A 17,333-nucleotide genomic window follows, 5' to 3' on the forward strand; every position below is an offset into this window, starting at 1 on the left:
GTACGTACGTACGTCCCGTTCTCGTGATCGCGTTATCTGAAGAACTGGTTGATGGATTCCTGCCAAACTTTGGTCATGTATGTATCTTGTAGAGCCGATGAACTGATTAGATTTTGGGGTTACGAGGTCAAAGGTCAAAGGTCACAGGGCTCATTATGTATGCAAAACGAGCTCGTGATCGCGTTATCTGAAGAACTGGTTGATGGATTCCTGCCAAACTTTGGTCATGTATGTATCTTGTAGAGCCGATGAACTGATTAGATTTTGGGGTCACGAGGTCAAAGGTCAAAGGTCACAGGGCTCATTATGTATGCAAAACGAGCTCGTGATCGCATTATCTGAAGAACCGATTGATGGATTGCTGCCAAACTTAGGTCATGTATGTTACTTGCAAAGCCAAAAAACTGATTAGATTTTGAGGTCACGAGGTCAAAGGTCAAAGGCCACAGGGCTCATTATGTATGCAAAACGAGCTTGTGATCGCGTTATCTGAAGAACCGATTGATGGATTGCTGCCAAACTTAGGTCATGTATGTTACTTGCAGAGCCGATGAACTGATTAGATGTAGGGGTCAAGGTCAAAGTTCAAAGATCACAGGGCACATTATGTATGCAAAAACAGCTCGTGATCGCGTTATCTCAAGAACCGATTGATGGATTCCTGCCAACTTAGGTCATGTATGTTTCTTGCAGAGCCAATGAACTGAGTAGATTCTTGGTTCATAAGGTCAAAGGTCATGGGCTCATTATGTATGCAAAAATAGCTTGTAATCACAATATTCTGAAAACCTGTTAATGGATTACAATTGAACTTGAATTTGAAAAATTTCTTCTGTTTTGGTTTGTAAAATTGCTCTATGACGGAGGCATCATTTTCGACTGCGCGCAGTCGAAGTTCCATCTAGTTGTTTATAGATTTGGTATCGAGCTACTGGAAAAGAAAAGAAATTCTAATTCAAAGATTCACAAAAAAGTATCGGTAATCACTGAACAAGTACACTTCTCTCTTACATTTCTCAAAACGAACGATATATGCCTATCATATCTCAGTACATCTACTATAGATAGAATCCTTGAAGCACCTTGATAAGTTAATTAGAACCTGATACGGCAACATCATAAACATCTCAACATTTTACAGCCCAAGGGAATGTCAAAGTAGTCTTCCAACAAAAGTGACCAACGACTTGATTAGATTGAAATGAAATAGCCTGGAGCATGAAGGTCTTATCTCAATGTACACTATTCTAGCTGTCAGTCCAATCCAAAATCCAATCCAGGTATCATAAAGCTCCAATATCTAGTTGCCTAACGAAGGCACCGTCAAAAACTAATCTTACGGTAACCCTCAACCATACCAGATGCAACCTTTCAAACCAGTAGGTTTTGCTAAGTTCAGCTCACCTCTTTCCCTACACCTTCAACTGTCTTCATGACCTTCCTGTTCTTCAAATCCCAGAGCTTCACCGACCCATCCCTCGAGGCCGTCGCAGCCACGCCCATCGTCAACCTCGACACCGTCACCGCGGTGATGACCTCTGTGTGACCTGCCAGGAGGTCGTAGAGCACGCCCCCTGGCTGGGCGAGGCATGACACTGAGGGGATGAGGGCGGGGACGGAGGACCGCTGGGCTTGGTTGAGCATTGAAGCGACGGTGGAGTACTTCTTAGGGTCGCCAATTGACATGGGTTTGTCGTTGCTGATGATGTTGTAGAGGCGCCCGACCAGTTGGGAGGCAAGCTGGTTCGGATCCTGCAAAGCAATAGAGAAAATAACAATGAATGTATGTATGACAATGACATGGATTTTTCAAATTGGCCAGTTACTATCAATCCCAGATACTTGGTGTTAAAATAGGTGCAGGCCAATCAATACACCATTCTATTGATCTACTTTATGAATTTGACTGAACTTTAACTGGAACTTTTATACATCCTTTACATATATTTACCTTCAGCAATGCGCTCGTTGAGAGATGGAGGGTGCTGCTCATCAGTCTGACCTCAAGGTCATCAGGGTGAACAGTAAGGGCGCTCTGGAGGTCATCCTGGATGGCACGCAGAGAAACCGCCCTTAGCTTGGCAAGGGTCCATTCATAGTTGATGAGAGCCTCTGACTTCAGCTTGTCAAGTTGACTTGCGTGGAGGAGGTGGTAGGGTAGCTCGTTCAGCTTACGCATGTTGTACTCCTTTGTTGCAACTCCTAAATATCATATACATGTTAGTATTGAAGTCTGTTGGTTATTTATTACTCAGAGTACTTTGTATTTTCAACTGCCCTGTATCTGAAAGTGAATTACTTCAACTTTTCCATTCCATGTAACGGCATTATACATGTATTGATGCTTCTTTTCCTATTCGTTAATTATTCAATTATTTTGATAACACAAGAATAATACCACACATCATCGCTTATTTCTTTCTCCAAACTATTGATTATTAATCAACGTCATAATGACACAACGTCACAAAAAGTCACACCTTTGTGTATAATATTGTCAACAGTGTTTTCTACATTTGTTTGGAGAATGGATTGTCTCTTGAATGATGTTGAGGCAGTCACTGCTGACACTAACAATGCATTTTAAAACATTTCACTTTTGACTTGGCCCCATATTCAGCTGTACTGCACATTCCATGATTACATAATCATTAAAGATGGGGTCACGATCATTCTAGAACAAATAAACAGATGTCGTAACAATATCGATATCATTAACATTAACATTAACATATCATTATCATTAACACTCAAACTTGAGTTGCAGAGCTCTTTTCAAGGAGTTAATGATAGGCAATGATTAAGAAACAAATTGAGATTATATTAGTGAGCCAGTACTTACCCCTTTTATACGGACGATCTTTAGTGTGCAAAAGGCATGCATTTAGAAACAGTCAGTAGCCACAGCCAAGGAAGTGCATAAGTGCGATATTATTTGAAAAAAATCCAACAAAAACACTGTAAAACCATCAAACTTTGTAACATGACACCTTAGCTCATCACTAGAGAAACTTTAGCAATTGCAAACTAAGATGTTGTATACATGCACTGTTGCTATTAATGTTTGAATACATTTTGTTTACCTTTTTTCACAAAATTATTGTGACAATATGATTCATCCTTGGCAGAAAAAGTTTATATCTTCTCAGAGTTTTATTGGTCGATATAAAAAAGTTAAAGAGATTGATCAATAACATTTTGAGAAGGTAATGAACTACAGCTATCAAGAATATTCCATATGGTCCCAATCCTTTCATGAAAAGAGGTAAGTAAAAGTTGTTCTAACTTTGTAGGCAACAGTGTATTCTGATTCTAAGCAGGAAAGTTTGGTATATCTGGACTATAGACCCATCTTGAGTTCATCGAACCTTCATGTACACAAGACGTTTCTGGTTTTACAATTAGTTAGTTCATACACATATAACATGTTAATAAATCAGCAAGTATACTACATTTTGAAAGGGTACTGCATTGAAAGTGTAATAACACACAGCAAATGAAAAAAAGGATAAGAATACAAAATCTTTATTTATAAAACTGGAGAAATTATAGGACACTCTAAAGAAAGCCATGCAAAATGAAAAAAGATGCTTGTTATAAATAGGGAAGGAAATTTGAAGTGATGCAGAATAAATATAGCTTTTTTGTATAGAATTGTTTGGCATCAAACAAAAATGCATATTCCAGTTGATCAAAGTTGATCAAGCATTAAAGAATTTTTTTTAAAAGAATTTAAGCTTTTGAAGTAATATTGTTCTTTGGACAAGTTTAAATCAGGCCCACTTTTCTAAATGATAGTTAGAGTTACTGGGTCTACAGAAGGTACTAATCGATAGTCTTCAAACAGACTACATTGCAGGGAATTAGTCTATATATGCTAAACACTGTGCAACTAATTTTTCATACAGAGCACTAAAGTACAACACATTTAAGTAGAAAGCAGTAAATTCAAATTTGAAAACAAGCTAGTGATACAAGTTAGTACATATTTTATGTTTACACAATCATTTTGTGTTAAATACCTTTAGGCCTAAGAACTATAGAAGAATTTGTCAGAGAATTGGGAATAAAGAATAGCTGATAATGTGGAACCAGCAATCCCAAATGGGAGATATTTGGGACTTTTTATTGGTTTTTGTTTAACCTGATTACTAACAAATCATGTATATGCTTGAATCTAAGCAAGACAGGTAAACAACAGCTTTGTAAAAGTCCTCGCTGAGAAATTTTAGTAATGAGGATTAGGCCCATTGCCTTACCAAAAGGCACAAGAGCATCGACTTGGACATCCTGTGGAGTGTTTCACAAAGACTAAGATCGACTTTAAGTTGGACCTAACTTTGGCAGGTCGTTCATGCCACTGGTTGCTCCCATTATTGGTCTCTCAATTATGATCTTTGGATAATACTTTTTCCTTCAATAATGAACTATCACAACATATAAATTCTGTAGATTTGAGACCACGATTTATACGTCCCTTAAGAAACAAATGCCAGAAAAGGTTAAAGGAAAAAGTGGCATGAACAGCCTGCCATAGTTAAGTCCAACTTAAAGTCAAGCTTAGTCTTTGTGAAACACACCCCTGGTAGTGAGACCAATGTTCTATATCTAAGTCATCTAAAGTAGTTTGTGGGTGAAGTACTCATGAGGTATAAAAATTAAAAATTTGATTGTGTAAACAAAAAACTTGTTAAAAGCCACAACCTGCGTTCAAAACCATAACACCAAACATGACAATCAAAAACACTCCTACATACCTGAAGGCTTAAGTCGGGTCATCATAAGAGGCTGAGGGTTAACGAACCGGTCAGCTCCACCCTCGTTGCCAGGGAACGGTTTCTTCCGCTCACCCCACCTGCCCATGAAGTACTCAGCAAGGGCGCTGTGATAGGAAGGGGCTTTGTCCTTTTGATTTAGATACCTGTAAAAATTAATAAAATAATATTATGATGTACATTAACTAAAGCATGAAAGTATATTGAATTTTATTTCATTCAAATATAGATGACTGGATAGTGACTTGATCTCTATTCTTATACATTTTAACACTCCATATTCAATCTAATACAGAGCTTTTTTTTAATGCAATTCATGACATTGTAGGCCTACGCTGCATATGCCTTTAATACAAGCCACAATCACCATAATTATGCTCTACATTGACCACACCATGTTTCAGATATCACCAAAATATGCACCACACATTTGCCAGACTACCAACCTCTCTGTTGCTGCTTCTCTGAACTGCTGATCTGCCCACCTCCACACCCACACCCCATCAACCTTCCACACCCTGAACAGCTTCCTCAGGTCAGTCTTGAGTCGACACCAGAGGGCGGGCGGCATGCGTCTCAGGGCTGGTGAGTGGTTCCTGGCGACATCTGTCATGGCATGTTCATCGCAGGAGAGGATGTCGTTGAGTTCTGTCCAGGACAGCCCACTTCGTGCCGCTGTCAGGTAGCCAAGGCATCGTCGAACCAGAGGTTCACCGTGTTTGGATTCAAGCGACATCAGGACACCTTAATAGAAAGTAAAGAGCATTCTAATGTTTCATTCTTTATTATGCTACATAAAAATTATCCCTAAGCCACATTATATCATGGGATAGATATCCCAAAGGTTCAAATTGTACTGTGACCAGAGCCAAAGTTGAGGGGCATAGTGCAGCGACGAGATCACCGAGGAGCTACAGTTGTAACCATGACCCCCCAACAAATTGTTCCTCTTCGCTCTTGCAATGTCATACGACTGATCATCTTTCACAAGTCTGTCGCCACCTACCTTTTTCTCTTCCCCAAGAAGTTCTACCATGCAACATCCTAAATCAAAACCCTTTGACAGCTTTTTACCAATCTTGCGACTTTTCTGCTTGAAGGAATATTGGCCATGCACACATCGCTTTAGTGCACCAACCTACCACTAATCATCTTCCTCAGATCCGTTGCTATGTACGTCTCTCTCTTCTCTGAGAAACTCTTCCACCCAACGGCCTGGTCGCAGATCAGCCTCAGGTACAGCGGTGATGACACCTCCTCCATTGCCTTCATCACTGTCTCATGTTGGTCCTGGGTGATACGTCGACCTTCTTGTTCCAGTAGATAGTTGAGGATGTACTTGGCCTCGAGTTGCGTCAGGTCAGGGAGGGTGTAGAAGTCTGCATCAGGACATTGTTTCTGGGAAATAAAATGGATGGAATATACCAGGAATGTGATAATAGATTATATCAAATATTTCTAGAGACACTTGGTTTGATGGTTTGATTTACCTGACTGCTAAGAAAGCGGGTGTATGCTTGCAAGTAAGCAACCAGGGTGCCAACGGCTTTAAGACCTCTCTGAGGGACTTGGTAATGAGGATTGATGCCTTACCAAGGGCACTAGCGCATTTACTTGCTTTTGAACCCGGGACCTCCAGGCTACAAGACCACTGGTCTACCACTAAGCCATCGGTCTCCTTCTTTTCCAACTAACTGAACCTCTACTTTTCAAAAGTTGAAACTAAAAGTTATCTATAAAGAATACCTTATAGGGCGATTTACGAATACATTATACCTTTATTTTCTTCGCAATTCTTTAAGGTTAGAAAGGACAGAGTACATTCACAATTAACCTGTTGACCACTGAATGATCTCCTTTGCGTAGGCTGAACACACGAATCCCCATGTCCACATAGGCAACGGGTTATGATTTATTTTCTTACAAAGAAGATCATAATATAATAAAGATCATCATAATAATGAGGGGTCCACAATTTACAAGCTTTGCTTTTCAGTGGACCTCTCCATTTTCTCAAAATATAAATGCAATTAAGTTTTAAAATTCATTTTTTTGTCTTCCTAAAATGTATAAATTATTATTAAGATTTGTTTATTACCATGTTTTGTATACATTTTACATTGTATTCGTTATTATGTATTGTATTTTGTTGGAAATGAAATATATAAGACATATGACAATCAAACACTTACTTAAAGGGACACGGCATACTTTGTCTTAGATTCTGAAACAAAATTCTGGATTTAGCTCATGCTGCAATGATAACAAGTCAACGCAAAGCGTAGCATCCCCTCACAGGGTACAAATGGCCTATATACATGTACGTCAGAACAAGTTACCTCCATTGGACTATACTATTATATCACTAGGCAAGGAAGTTAACCACATTTTCACATATATAAGTAGGTGTTTTTGCATATTTAATGAGCTATGACCTTTCACCTTTGACCTACATACTCAGAAATCAAATTCAGGCTGTACATTTATTTTGATACCATGTACCTTCATATTAAATTTCATTAAAATTTGTCAAATATATTACTCAAGTTATCAAATGGAAACAAGATTCCCATATTCAATGAGCTATGACCTTTGACCTACATACTCTGAAAACAAACTTAGGCTGTGTTTTGATACCATAAAACTTCATATCAAATTTCATTAAAATTTGTCAAACATTACTCAAGTCATTGAATGGAAACCAGATTCGCATATTCAATGAGCTATGACCTTTGACCTACATACTCCGAAATCAAACTTAGGCTGTGTTTTGATACCATGAACCTTCACATTAAATTTCATTAAAATCCGTCAGACATTACTAAAGTTATCGATCGGAAACCAGATGTGTATTTTTTTGCATATTTAATGAGATTTGACCTTTGACCTACGTACTCCAGAATTGAACTTAGCCTGTATTTTGATATCATGTACCTTCATATCAAATGTTATTAAAATCCGTCAAACATTAATAAAGTTATCGATCGGCGGCGTTACTATATCCCCTCCGACTTCTTCGGCGAGGAGATAATTATAAACCTTTAGGTCAGTCAGGAACCCCATGACATTTACAAGCTGGTCGCCTGTCTGATTATCAAGATATTTATGATTGGAAATCGAAACCAAATGTTGCGTTTGTCTAACGGTTTTCATAACACTACAGTCTATTAGGGAAAACGAGTATTTGTACTTGTTTAGGGCTTCAATATTACACCATATCACAGACACTGATAACACGTAGGGCCATGTATCTCAGATTTAACATTGTTAAACGATCCCTTTAAGCTAATATTGTGCTATTGAAAGTCAACTAAGTACCAGAAACAGGGTTAATACCTTCAAAGCTTTGAAACTGTCTGTCTTCTCCTCTTCCAGAGTAGTACATGATACCACTATCTTCACATTCTCAGGTAGGTTGCTAGGCAACCAGACCATAGACCTGGCCTTGTAATCATCGCTCAGTTTATCAGGGCCGTCAATGAAGATGATGAGAGGACATTGAGTTGTTGCTATGGTGATACGCCCCTCAAGGTCGTTGATCAGTGCATGGAAGTCCTGAGTTAGGGAAGAACAAGAAGACATGTTTCTTTGGATAAATTATATTAATTGATAATGAATATTAAAGGAGCTTCTGTCCATTCTATTCTAACTCTATTCTTTCAATTTAAAAAACACTGACATGAAACAATATGGTTCGTCTTAACTATTTTGTTTCTAGCCCTATCAGCTTGTAAATTGTTTTTTTCCAACAAGTTCCAGTGCATTTCTCCCATTCACTCTCTTGATTTTTCTTGTGAAGTGCTTTGTTACCCTTCCCTTATTCACTTTCATTCTATTCCTTAAATGAAAATCATACAAACTAGTTTAAGTTATGGCTTTGTATCAAACTAAGAATACCCACACATTGATGTTTATTCCATCTTTCTCCCACACCAGAACAAGACAAATACAACAGCATCTCTTAAATGCCTCCGCCCTAAATTCAGTATAGGAAATGGATAAAACTATTCATGACATATCAGGATGAAAAAAAGTCTATAATCAAATGTCAACTGACGACTATGATCCTGACCTACTAGCCCCAAATTTTCTTGGTGGGCAGATCCCAATCTTCAACTTATGCCCAAAATTGTCTTCCACATTTTTCAAAATGATTTACTTTAAAAAAATCAATGTTTATGATTACAAGTCAGTTAATTCCTTCAAAAAAAAGTTGAAGCAGTTTCTTTATCTTAAATATGTATAGTTACTTATCTTATGTTTATATTTGTGTTATATGTTTGTTTTTTGTTTTTTTTAAACGTTACATTGTTTTATCTTTGTTTTTTAAGTCTTTGCTTTACATTATGCTATGAATGCTTTGGGAACTATGCTTGTACAAGGCCTAAGGGCTTTATTTATGTAGTTTCCCATTTCATTTCTAAATTTGTTCATGAATAATTTTTTTTTTTTTTGTATCAATGTAATTTTTAATCGAGCATGAAATATATGCGAATTCAATTCAATTAAAACAAGAACAAAAATTTATTGAACCTACCTCAGGGACTGCAGTAAGATCCAGGCTGTAGGTGTGGCTGATCTGTTGACAGATTCCTTGAAGTAGACAGCGGATGTTCTCTGATTCAGCAGTTAGGCCTACAAACCTCACCACTGTGGCAGCTTCTTGCCTGGAATAAAACAAAACATTTATCTGATGCGTTTAGAACATTGAACTCGCACATAAACCAAGATTTATATATCAAATCAATCCATGTGGCCAAATAGAACATGTAACACATACAGAGTAAGACATTTTGAATAATAGTTTGTTGTCACTGGTGAATAAAAGAATATAGGAAAAGTAGATATCGAGGGAAACAAAGCAATACATTATGTAGTATATGCTTTGCCACATACAAATACAGCCCTGACGAATTATTAAAAACACATTACGTAGATGGATTTGTATGGCTCCAGCATTAATTAACTAAAATCGAATTATTTCATTAATGAGATTCTAACTAAGTATTTTTATATTATACTTTTTTGTCCTTAAAAATGTTTAACTTTTTACTTACTCTTTTAACCATGAGTTGGTGAGTTGGCAAGCTTTGGCAATCAGTGATGTCTTGCCTCTCCCATCTAGTCCACAGAGCACAAGGGGTGTCCGACTGTCTCCTAGAAGATACTGCTTGATGTACTGCAGGGGCTCCTTCCTACCATAGAAACGTCTCGACCTGGGGGTGTTTCACAAAGATTCTAAGTTGAACTTATCTCTATGTTGGACCTAACAATTATGGAAAGCCGTTAGCATCCTTGAAAATATTTTGTAAAAGTTATTTTAAGGCATAAAATGTTGATTCAAATCATTCACATTTTCTATTATCATATGAGATTTTATGTTCTTGATGTGGAATCTATGAAAAGTCTAAAATACTTCAATCTTTGCTTTTGAATATATTTCATTATCAGTCTACAAATAGCTCTCCATAATATTCAAGTCCAACTTAGAGTTAGGTTTGACTTAGAATCTGTGTGAAACACCCTCCAGGAGATGATTGCAATCATGATTATAGGTGCTGGTAAAGTCAAACTGTTTCTAATTTTGGAATTTATGCCTATGTGCTGTTCTTGTCTACTACTTTTCCTAATAGAAAGATTTCTGTGCTTCAGTGAAAGTCTGTTTTTTCCAAAACCATCTTTTATAAATTTTCTTCTCTTTTCCAATATAATTTCTATGTTAATGTGATATTTTGTAACTCCAAAGACTTTTGATAGTGGAACCTCTCCTCTATCCTCATGTTTTTCCTCTTTTTTCTCCTCCTAATTCTTCTTCTTTTTTAATCTTATTTACTATTATTTCAATGTTATAAATACATCTTGATTATAAGTCTACTGCTCTTATCAGCAGAAATAATTATGAAAATAGTAATGAGAAAATAAAATTTGCTCTATTTCCTGTTAAACCTTATTTTCGTTTTCCAATGTATATGCACATCTTTCTTTTTCCTTCATATCGTTTTGTTTATATATATATATATACTTACCTATCTTGTAAGAAGTTGACATGCTGGGCGACCTCCTCATAAAGACTGTATGATGGTGCAGTAGTAAGAGATGTATCTTCGTACATCGCCCTCTCTAGTTTGACTTTCATGGTATCAAAGAACTCATTGGCAAGTCCGTCTAGATATTGAGAGTGCACCCGCACATGGGTAGGATTGACGCCATCTTTGTGCCATATGATGCTATGCTCATGGACGTTACTGAAGCCGATCTATGAGACGGAAATATCACAAAGATATATGAAGAGCTAGGTTTCAAAAGGTGTACATCCATTTTTATCAAATAGATTTTTTGTTTTTTGCGTAATGTACACAATCCCAGTAGCCTCATACACACAAAAAAAAAACCCATAAATTCATGAAAATTATTTGTGCAGACTTTGATCTTTTTAAAGAGTGTTTCTATACTTGTATCATGCAATAGTATAATCAGCCAGAGTATAATTCCAAAGTGACGTTGCTAACCATGATACTTGACATTTTTTTGTTTTTCTCAGAACTTGGATTTATGGATGTAGTACCTTTTGGAACAGAGCTCTTCATATTTTGCTGAGTCATTCCACTTTTGTTTATATTAACCTGGGATGAGTGTGGTAATTCACTATTATTACTGTCCAGCCAAACAATGGGATCGTTTAACACCATATACATTTGCAATCCATTGGCCAGAAATTAATCCACTAGACCACAACAGGCTAAGCCATAAACCAGTGGCAGCGGTGGGATATCTTCATCATTAGAGGTGCCATGGTCAAGTGGGTAAGTCACCGGACTGTCAATCACAAGGTCCGCGGTTCAAGTCCCACCGCGGCACAAATGTCCTTTGGCAAGACAATGATCTACATTTGCCACACTCAACCCAGGTGATCGATGTAAATGAGTACCTGACAGAAATTAATTCCTTGAAATGCTAGAGCGCCGTAATGGTAGCCATACTAAAGCCAGGGTAATAATCGGGAGCGCCAGGAGTGTCAAGTCTGACAGACATGGGCGCTATACAAGAACCCACTATTATTATTATTATTATTACTATAATTAGCTTTTCCCTTGTCACGAAGGAATAACATACTTTCATAGCCTATACATCTGTTTTTATCAAGCTGATGTGTTAAGGTGCTCTTTTCTTATACTGTATAGCTTACATCAATTTAGTTTTAAATGGGTATGTATGCATATCAATCTTGGTTTTCATGAATTTCTCTGAGCTAGCTGCATTGAGTGAAAGAATGAGGAGCAAATTAAAGATCTTATTGCAGAAACTGGGAATCAGTCTTTTATCAGGTCATATGAGTTTCCCATTCCAACACTGATGGTCAGAGAAAAATATGATTTAAATACAAATAAATAATGATATGTATGCTGACTATAGGTCAATATACATCGTTCTGTAATGGGCACTGATGGCGGCGTTTTTCAATCCAGTAAGCAAATAATGTCAACTAGTCAGCTGTACCTTTTTCAACTTTGCCCCTAAGCAACAATTTCAGGTGCAATGGCCATGCATGAGCAAAGGTTCTTTCCCCCACTTTTATTTGAATAATTACATGCTAAAGACTAAAAACCTACACTCTGTGGTACTTTCACATCTCGAAGGTCTTCAACTCTTTCAAACTTGGGAAAGTCAATCTCTGGCTTCAGGTTCTGCAGGTCGATGAAGTCTTTGGAGTTGTAGTCTTGAAGGTTCTTCCTGAGGTCCTTGATGTGCCGCACAAAGCTGGCAACCTTTTTGCTTTTCTCTGGCTCGGCAGAAAACACTGCATGGTCCAACTCTCTTTCATTTACTGTAGTGTTAAAAGAGAGGAATAATCAGTTTTATTCAAGCTGAGAAACAAAAATTTTCTGTTCATATTAAGCAAATATTAATCGACTACGAGGGTAATGGTGCAAACTATCATCGCCGAGGTGATCTCGGGGCTACTATTTTCCCGAGCCGCAAGGCGAGGGAACTGATGGTAGCCCCGAGATCACCGAGGCGATGATAATTTGTATCCATTGCCCGAGTAAAGGAGGTTAATATTTGTTTTATATCCCACATCGGCAATAAGGTCTATCTAAAGTGAATTTTACATAATAATAAGAACTGATTCTGCAGACAGTTTAGCTTCAGCTAGATTTTACAAAGCGCAACATGCATACACATGTAATACAGTCGATGCACGCTCATTTGACATTGACATTGACTTTGACATTTCGCTTAACCTACTTTGCTATGCGTATTCAATGGGCAAGGGTGGGCAAGTGGGGTAGCAGCAAAAAATTACTTTACAATAAGTACTATCTCAGGTAGATAGTACTTGTCTATACCTTTTTCGTGCTCTGTACAATCGCAATGCAAACATCTATACATGAGGGATATAATGTCGACTATCCTGCTGTTGTATTATTGGCCAAGATAATTCATAATTTTGTGCATCTTGCTCTTATTTATACACATCGATACTATTACTCAAGATTCTCTTCTAAGAATTTCTTCTCCATCCCAATTTTTCTCCATTTCTTTCTGTGCTCTAGAATTTTCAAACTTTTCCTGTTTTCTGTTTTTTATGAAATACTCTCCAAGGTCTTTCTACCTGTTCACTAAGCTACATTTTAGATTTATCCTAACTACATTTTACATATAGTCTTGGTAGTCTACAAAACTCTCCGTGACCCATTTTATTTGGCTGGATTAGTTTCTCCATAACATTTTTTCTTCTTCTTCTTCACACAACTGTTTTCACTCAGGAATATCGATGTTTGTACATCTAATCGGCTTGGAAACGACCCCTTAGAGCAATGCTCATTAAAACTGCTGTAAAAGGCCTAGAAAGGAGTATATATGCGAGGATACATGCATGAGCGTTTCACGTTAAGTGTTAAAGGCCTAAAACAAGACACATAAGACAGAAGTTAAGCTGGCAATGCTTATTCTCCCTAAGGAAAATGTTCACTTCCCACCTGTTTGTAGATACGTCTCTGCTCTCTTGGTATCCTTGATGGCCATGGGAACATACTTTGTGAGAGTCTTGATGAGTCTCTTATACATCACCAGCCATTGGTTCTTTGCTCTCAGTCTCTTCTGCTTGTCATTGCTCAGTATCTCTCGGAACTGGGAGCTGAGTGGAATTGGGAAAATCAAGAATTTAATGGCGCCAATCAATAAATTATACTGTTCTGTGTATTTCGAGTTTCAAATTCCTATGTTTCAGCATTAATTCTTGCTGATGTAAGGAGATGTGTCAATTCTAAATAACACAATTGCACCCTAAAATAAAGTGAAATGAATTTGTAAGGGGGATTTTCTTTATATTCTGACTAACAGCATTATTTCTTGCTGTGTAAGAGGTATTCAATTCTCAAAAATATAATTGCATTCCCATCAGAATTAAGTCTTGCTGATGTAAACAGATATCTAATTTGTATTAAAGAAATTGCCCTCTACATCAAAGTAAGTAGGATTCAAGGGTGGACACACACAAATGCACAAATTCTGGATGCTCTTAAGTTATATGCGGTTGATATGTGTGAGGGCTTCAATGTAAAATAATTGTTGCAGTCTATTTTTAATTTGCTTATCATTTGAATTGTACAATGTATCCACAATATCACCTTTCACCTAATTACCTTATGACCCTGTGACCCTTCTTACCTGATTGGTTGTAAGACGTAGACAGGCCGAAGACTGTTCTCATCCACTTTGTACCACGTTTTGCTGTCTGTATTTAATTTGATTATCATTTGAATTGTACAATGTATCCACAATATTATCTATCAGCTTTGAATGACCCTATGACCTCGTGACCCTTCTCACCTGATTGGTTGCAAGATGTAGACAGGTGGAACATTATTCTCATCTAGCTTGTACCAGGTCTGGAGGGCGTTCAGATCCGCCTCAAACTCCTTCTCAACAGGGCCCTTCTCCAGGTCTTCCTGGCCTTCCGCTGGCAACCTTTCGACCTCACTAAATGGAACAAGAAAGCACTGATAAGTTGACATGAAACATCTTTTTAAAGAAATTACATGAGTGTTAATATCATATCATAATGTTTAATCTGCAGGCTAAAGAAGAATATCTATGTATAAACATAAACATAAAAATATGTATATTACCATTGTTATCATTATTATCATTCTATTATCATCATTATCATTACTATTACCTATCATTATTATCATCATTATCATTACTATTACCTATTATTATTATCATCATCAATATCACAAAGTGATTTAGTGATACATTTATAGCCATCATTAAAAGAAATATCGTTTTAAATTCAAATGGTGGCAGTGGTGGGATACGTTAAAAGAAGAGAAATCTAGTTGTAAGGACAAGGAACCCTGATACAGTGGGGGTGATTCGCTTTGATTTGGTTTGATTTGATTTGATTTGGTTTGATTTGATTTGATTTGATTTGGTTTAGTTTGGTTTGATTTGGTTTGATATGGTTTGATTTGGTTTGATTTGGTTTGATTTAATTTGGTTTGGTTTGATTTGATTTAATTTGGTTTAGTTTGGTTTGATTTGGTTTGATTTGGTTTGATTTGGTTTGATTTGGTTTGATTTGATTTGATTTGGTTTGATTTTTTTGGTTTGGTTTGGTTTGGTTGGATGTTTTGTTTTATCAGACTGCTAAGAAAGCATTTGTACGCTAGTATAAGTAGGCAAACAGAGGACAGACGGGACTTGGTAATGAGGATTATGCCTTACGAAAGGGCACTAACGCATTGACTTGGTTTCGAACCTGGGACCTCCCGGTTACAAGACCACTGCTCTACCACTGAGCCATCGTGTCCCCTATTGTAATTTTGAGGTGTGATGTAAAATTTATGCTTAGCTGATATGTTATCAGTGAATATTCCAAATGATGGGTTTTACCTATTACAAGATAAAAAAACTCCATTAATATGCTCAGAATCCGGGAAAACCCACTCTTTATTCCTATTACATGTGTACATGCTTTGTATATTTGATTAAAAATGCTTGAATAAAGTGAACTGAACTGAAGTGAGGAATTTGCAAGCTGCTACCCCCCCCCCCCCCCAAAAAAAAAGAAGTATATATATTCATCAAATATTTGGTTATAACATAAATTTTCACAACCACAATTGATCTTAACATCAACTCATGCACAGTTGACCATTAATCAAAAATGTATATCTACACATTTCTTGGAGGGTTGTTAAGAAAGAGCAGAGAGCATGGAACACAAAACTGAATAAGAAAAATTATTCTGATGAGAGTTGAAAGGGAGAAACTTTCATCATAAACACAGAATGAGGAACACCGACTTACCGCCATACTGAATTCCGACTATCATGAATGAAGCATGCACATAATGGAAAAAGCAGGTGAAAGTTAGAAAGTGTTAAGTGAAAACGATGAAAAGGCATGCAAGGTGAATACAATGGTGATTTCTATTTCTAACAAAGAATTTCATGATTTCATGATTTCTCCTATATTTGTAAAGCGCTTAGAGACATTTGTATTAAGCGCTATATAAAAGCTATTTTATTATTATTATTTATTGAAGCTAACATGTTCTTTAAACTTCTTTAGATATGTCGAATGATATCCATACAAATTTAAGAATAAATTTAATTTGATTTTAAACCTTAACTAATCATTTCAGAGAATGCATCATTCAGGGAATGTCATAAAAATCCTTTGTTATAAATGCACATAAATATTTTGTTGTTAAGTAATCAGTAAACACTAGTAATTTATAAACAATTAAATGAATTTTTTTTTCTCATAAATTTTCTCATTTTGTATGCATACAAAGAATAACAATATTCCCAGGTAACTCAATTCAAACATTACCAGGCCGGTACGTTTAATAACTTCTCTAAGTTGTATACCTTTCTCTTGCTTCAACAATAATAACTACTAACAGAGAACGTTTCCTTCCACCAAAACAAATTAACAAACAGAAATTCCTGTAAAATTCCCTCACTATCAAAACAAACAGGGCATGTCCAAGCTATATCCCATACGTTACCAAGCACCATTGAATTGTGAATAGAAAATTGACAGAAAAATATATCCTTTGGCACGACTTTAATCTATATTTGTCAGGTGTTAAATGGGTACCCGGTAGGCTGTGAACTTTGGTGTGGTTGGATTGGCATGTGTGTCTTTTTAAAATGTGAATGCTCCCAAGGGAGCAGAGAATGTGCACTATCATGTACAGATGAGCACTTGAATCCAATGACCAGGGTGATAGTAATTACAATGTAAAGCGCTTATAAAAGTAGTATTAAGCGTTATACAAATGTGATTATTATTATTATAAGAATATCATTTGATTTGATGTATGATCCCTTTCAAGGTCTATCTGGTAATGTTTTCAACTTGATACGGTCACCATTGTGGGAGCAGGACGGTATAGTGAAGGCTATTGACTCTCATATGAAATATCCTGGGATTTGACCCTTGCTTGGTGTTTGTACATGGTTTTTTGACCCTTCAATAATCTTCAAACTAGTGTCAAGTTTGTTCAACTGTCAATAATGTAACTATTACTAATTCAAT

General features: G+C 36.7%; 1 protein-coding gene across 4 annotated transcripts in view; it reads right to left on the minus strand.

Annotated features, from left to right (window-relative positions):
• Window positions 1-17,333, minus strand: part of LOC763845 — a 53,993-nt gene that overhangs the window by 9,212 nt on the left and 27,448 nt on the right. For 2 of the 4 annotated variants that reach the window (XM_030993259.1, XM_011679351.2), the window contains 13 exons: window positions 14,610-14,759; window positions 13,757-13,914; window positions 12,386-12,600; window positions 10,802-11,031; window positions 9,833-9,991; window positions 9,313-9,442; window positions 8,112-8,330; window positions 5,918-6,173; window positions 5,222-5,519; window positions 4,758-4,921; window positions 2,843-2,860; window positions 1,952-2,202; window positions 1,405-1,752 (listed from right to left, as the gene is read on the minus strand). In XM_030993259.1, coding sequence (XP_030849119.1) covers window positions 1,405-1,752; window positions 1,952-2,202; window positions 2,843-2,860; window positions 4,758-4,921; window positions 5,222-5,519; window positions 5,918-6,173; window positions 8,112-8,330; window positions 9,313-9,442; window positions 9,833-9,991; window positions 10,802-11,031; window positions 12,386-12,600; window positions 13,757-13,914; window positions 14,610-14,759 — 2,596 coding nt within the window. Of the gene's footprint in view, window positions 1-1,404; window positions 1,753-1,951; window positions 2,203-2,842; window positions 2,861-4,757; window positions 4,922-5,221; window positions 5,520-5,917; window positions 6,174-8,111; window positions 8,331-9,312; window positions 9,443-9,832; window positions 9,992-10,801; window positions 11,032-12,385; window positions 12,601-13,756; window positions 13,915-14,609; window positions 14,760-16,094; window positions 16,113-17,333 lie in introns of all 4 variants that reach the window. The other 2 variants (XM_011679346.2, XM_011679347.2) reach the window with 2 other exon arrangements.

This window comes from Strongylocentrotus purpuratus, unplaced genomic scaffold (genome assembly GCF_000002235.5).
Source record: "Strongylocentrotus purpuratus isolate Spur 01 unplaced genomic scaffold, Spur_5.0 spur5_scaffold_20, whole genome shotgun sequence".
NCBI lineage: Eukaryota > Metazoa > Echinodermata > Echinoidea > Camarodonta > Strongylocentrotidae > Strongylocentrotus > Strongylocentrotus purpuratus.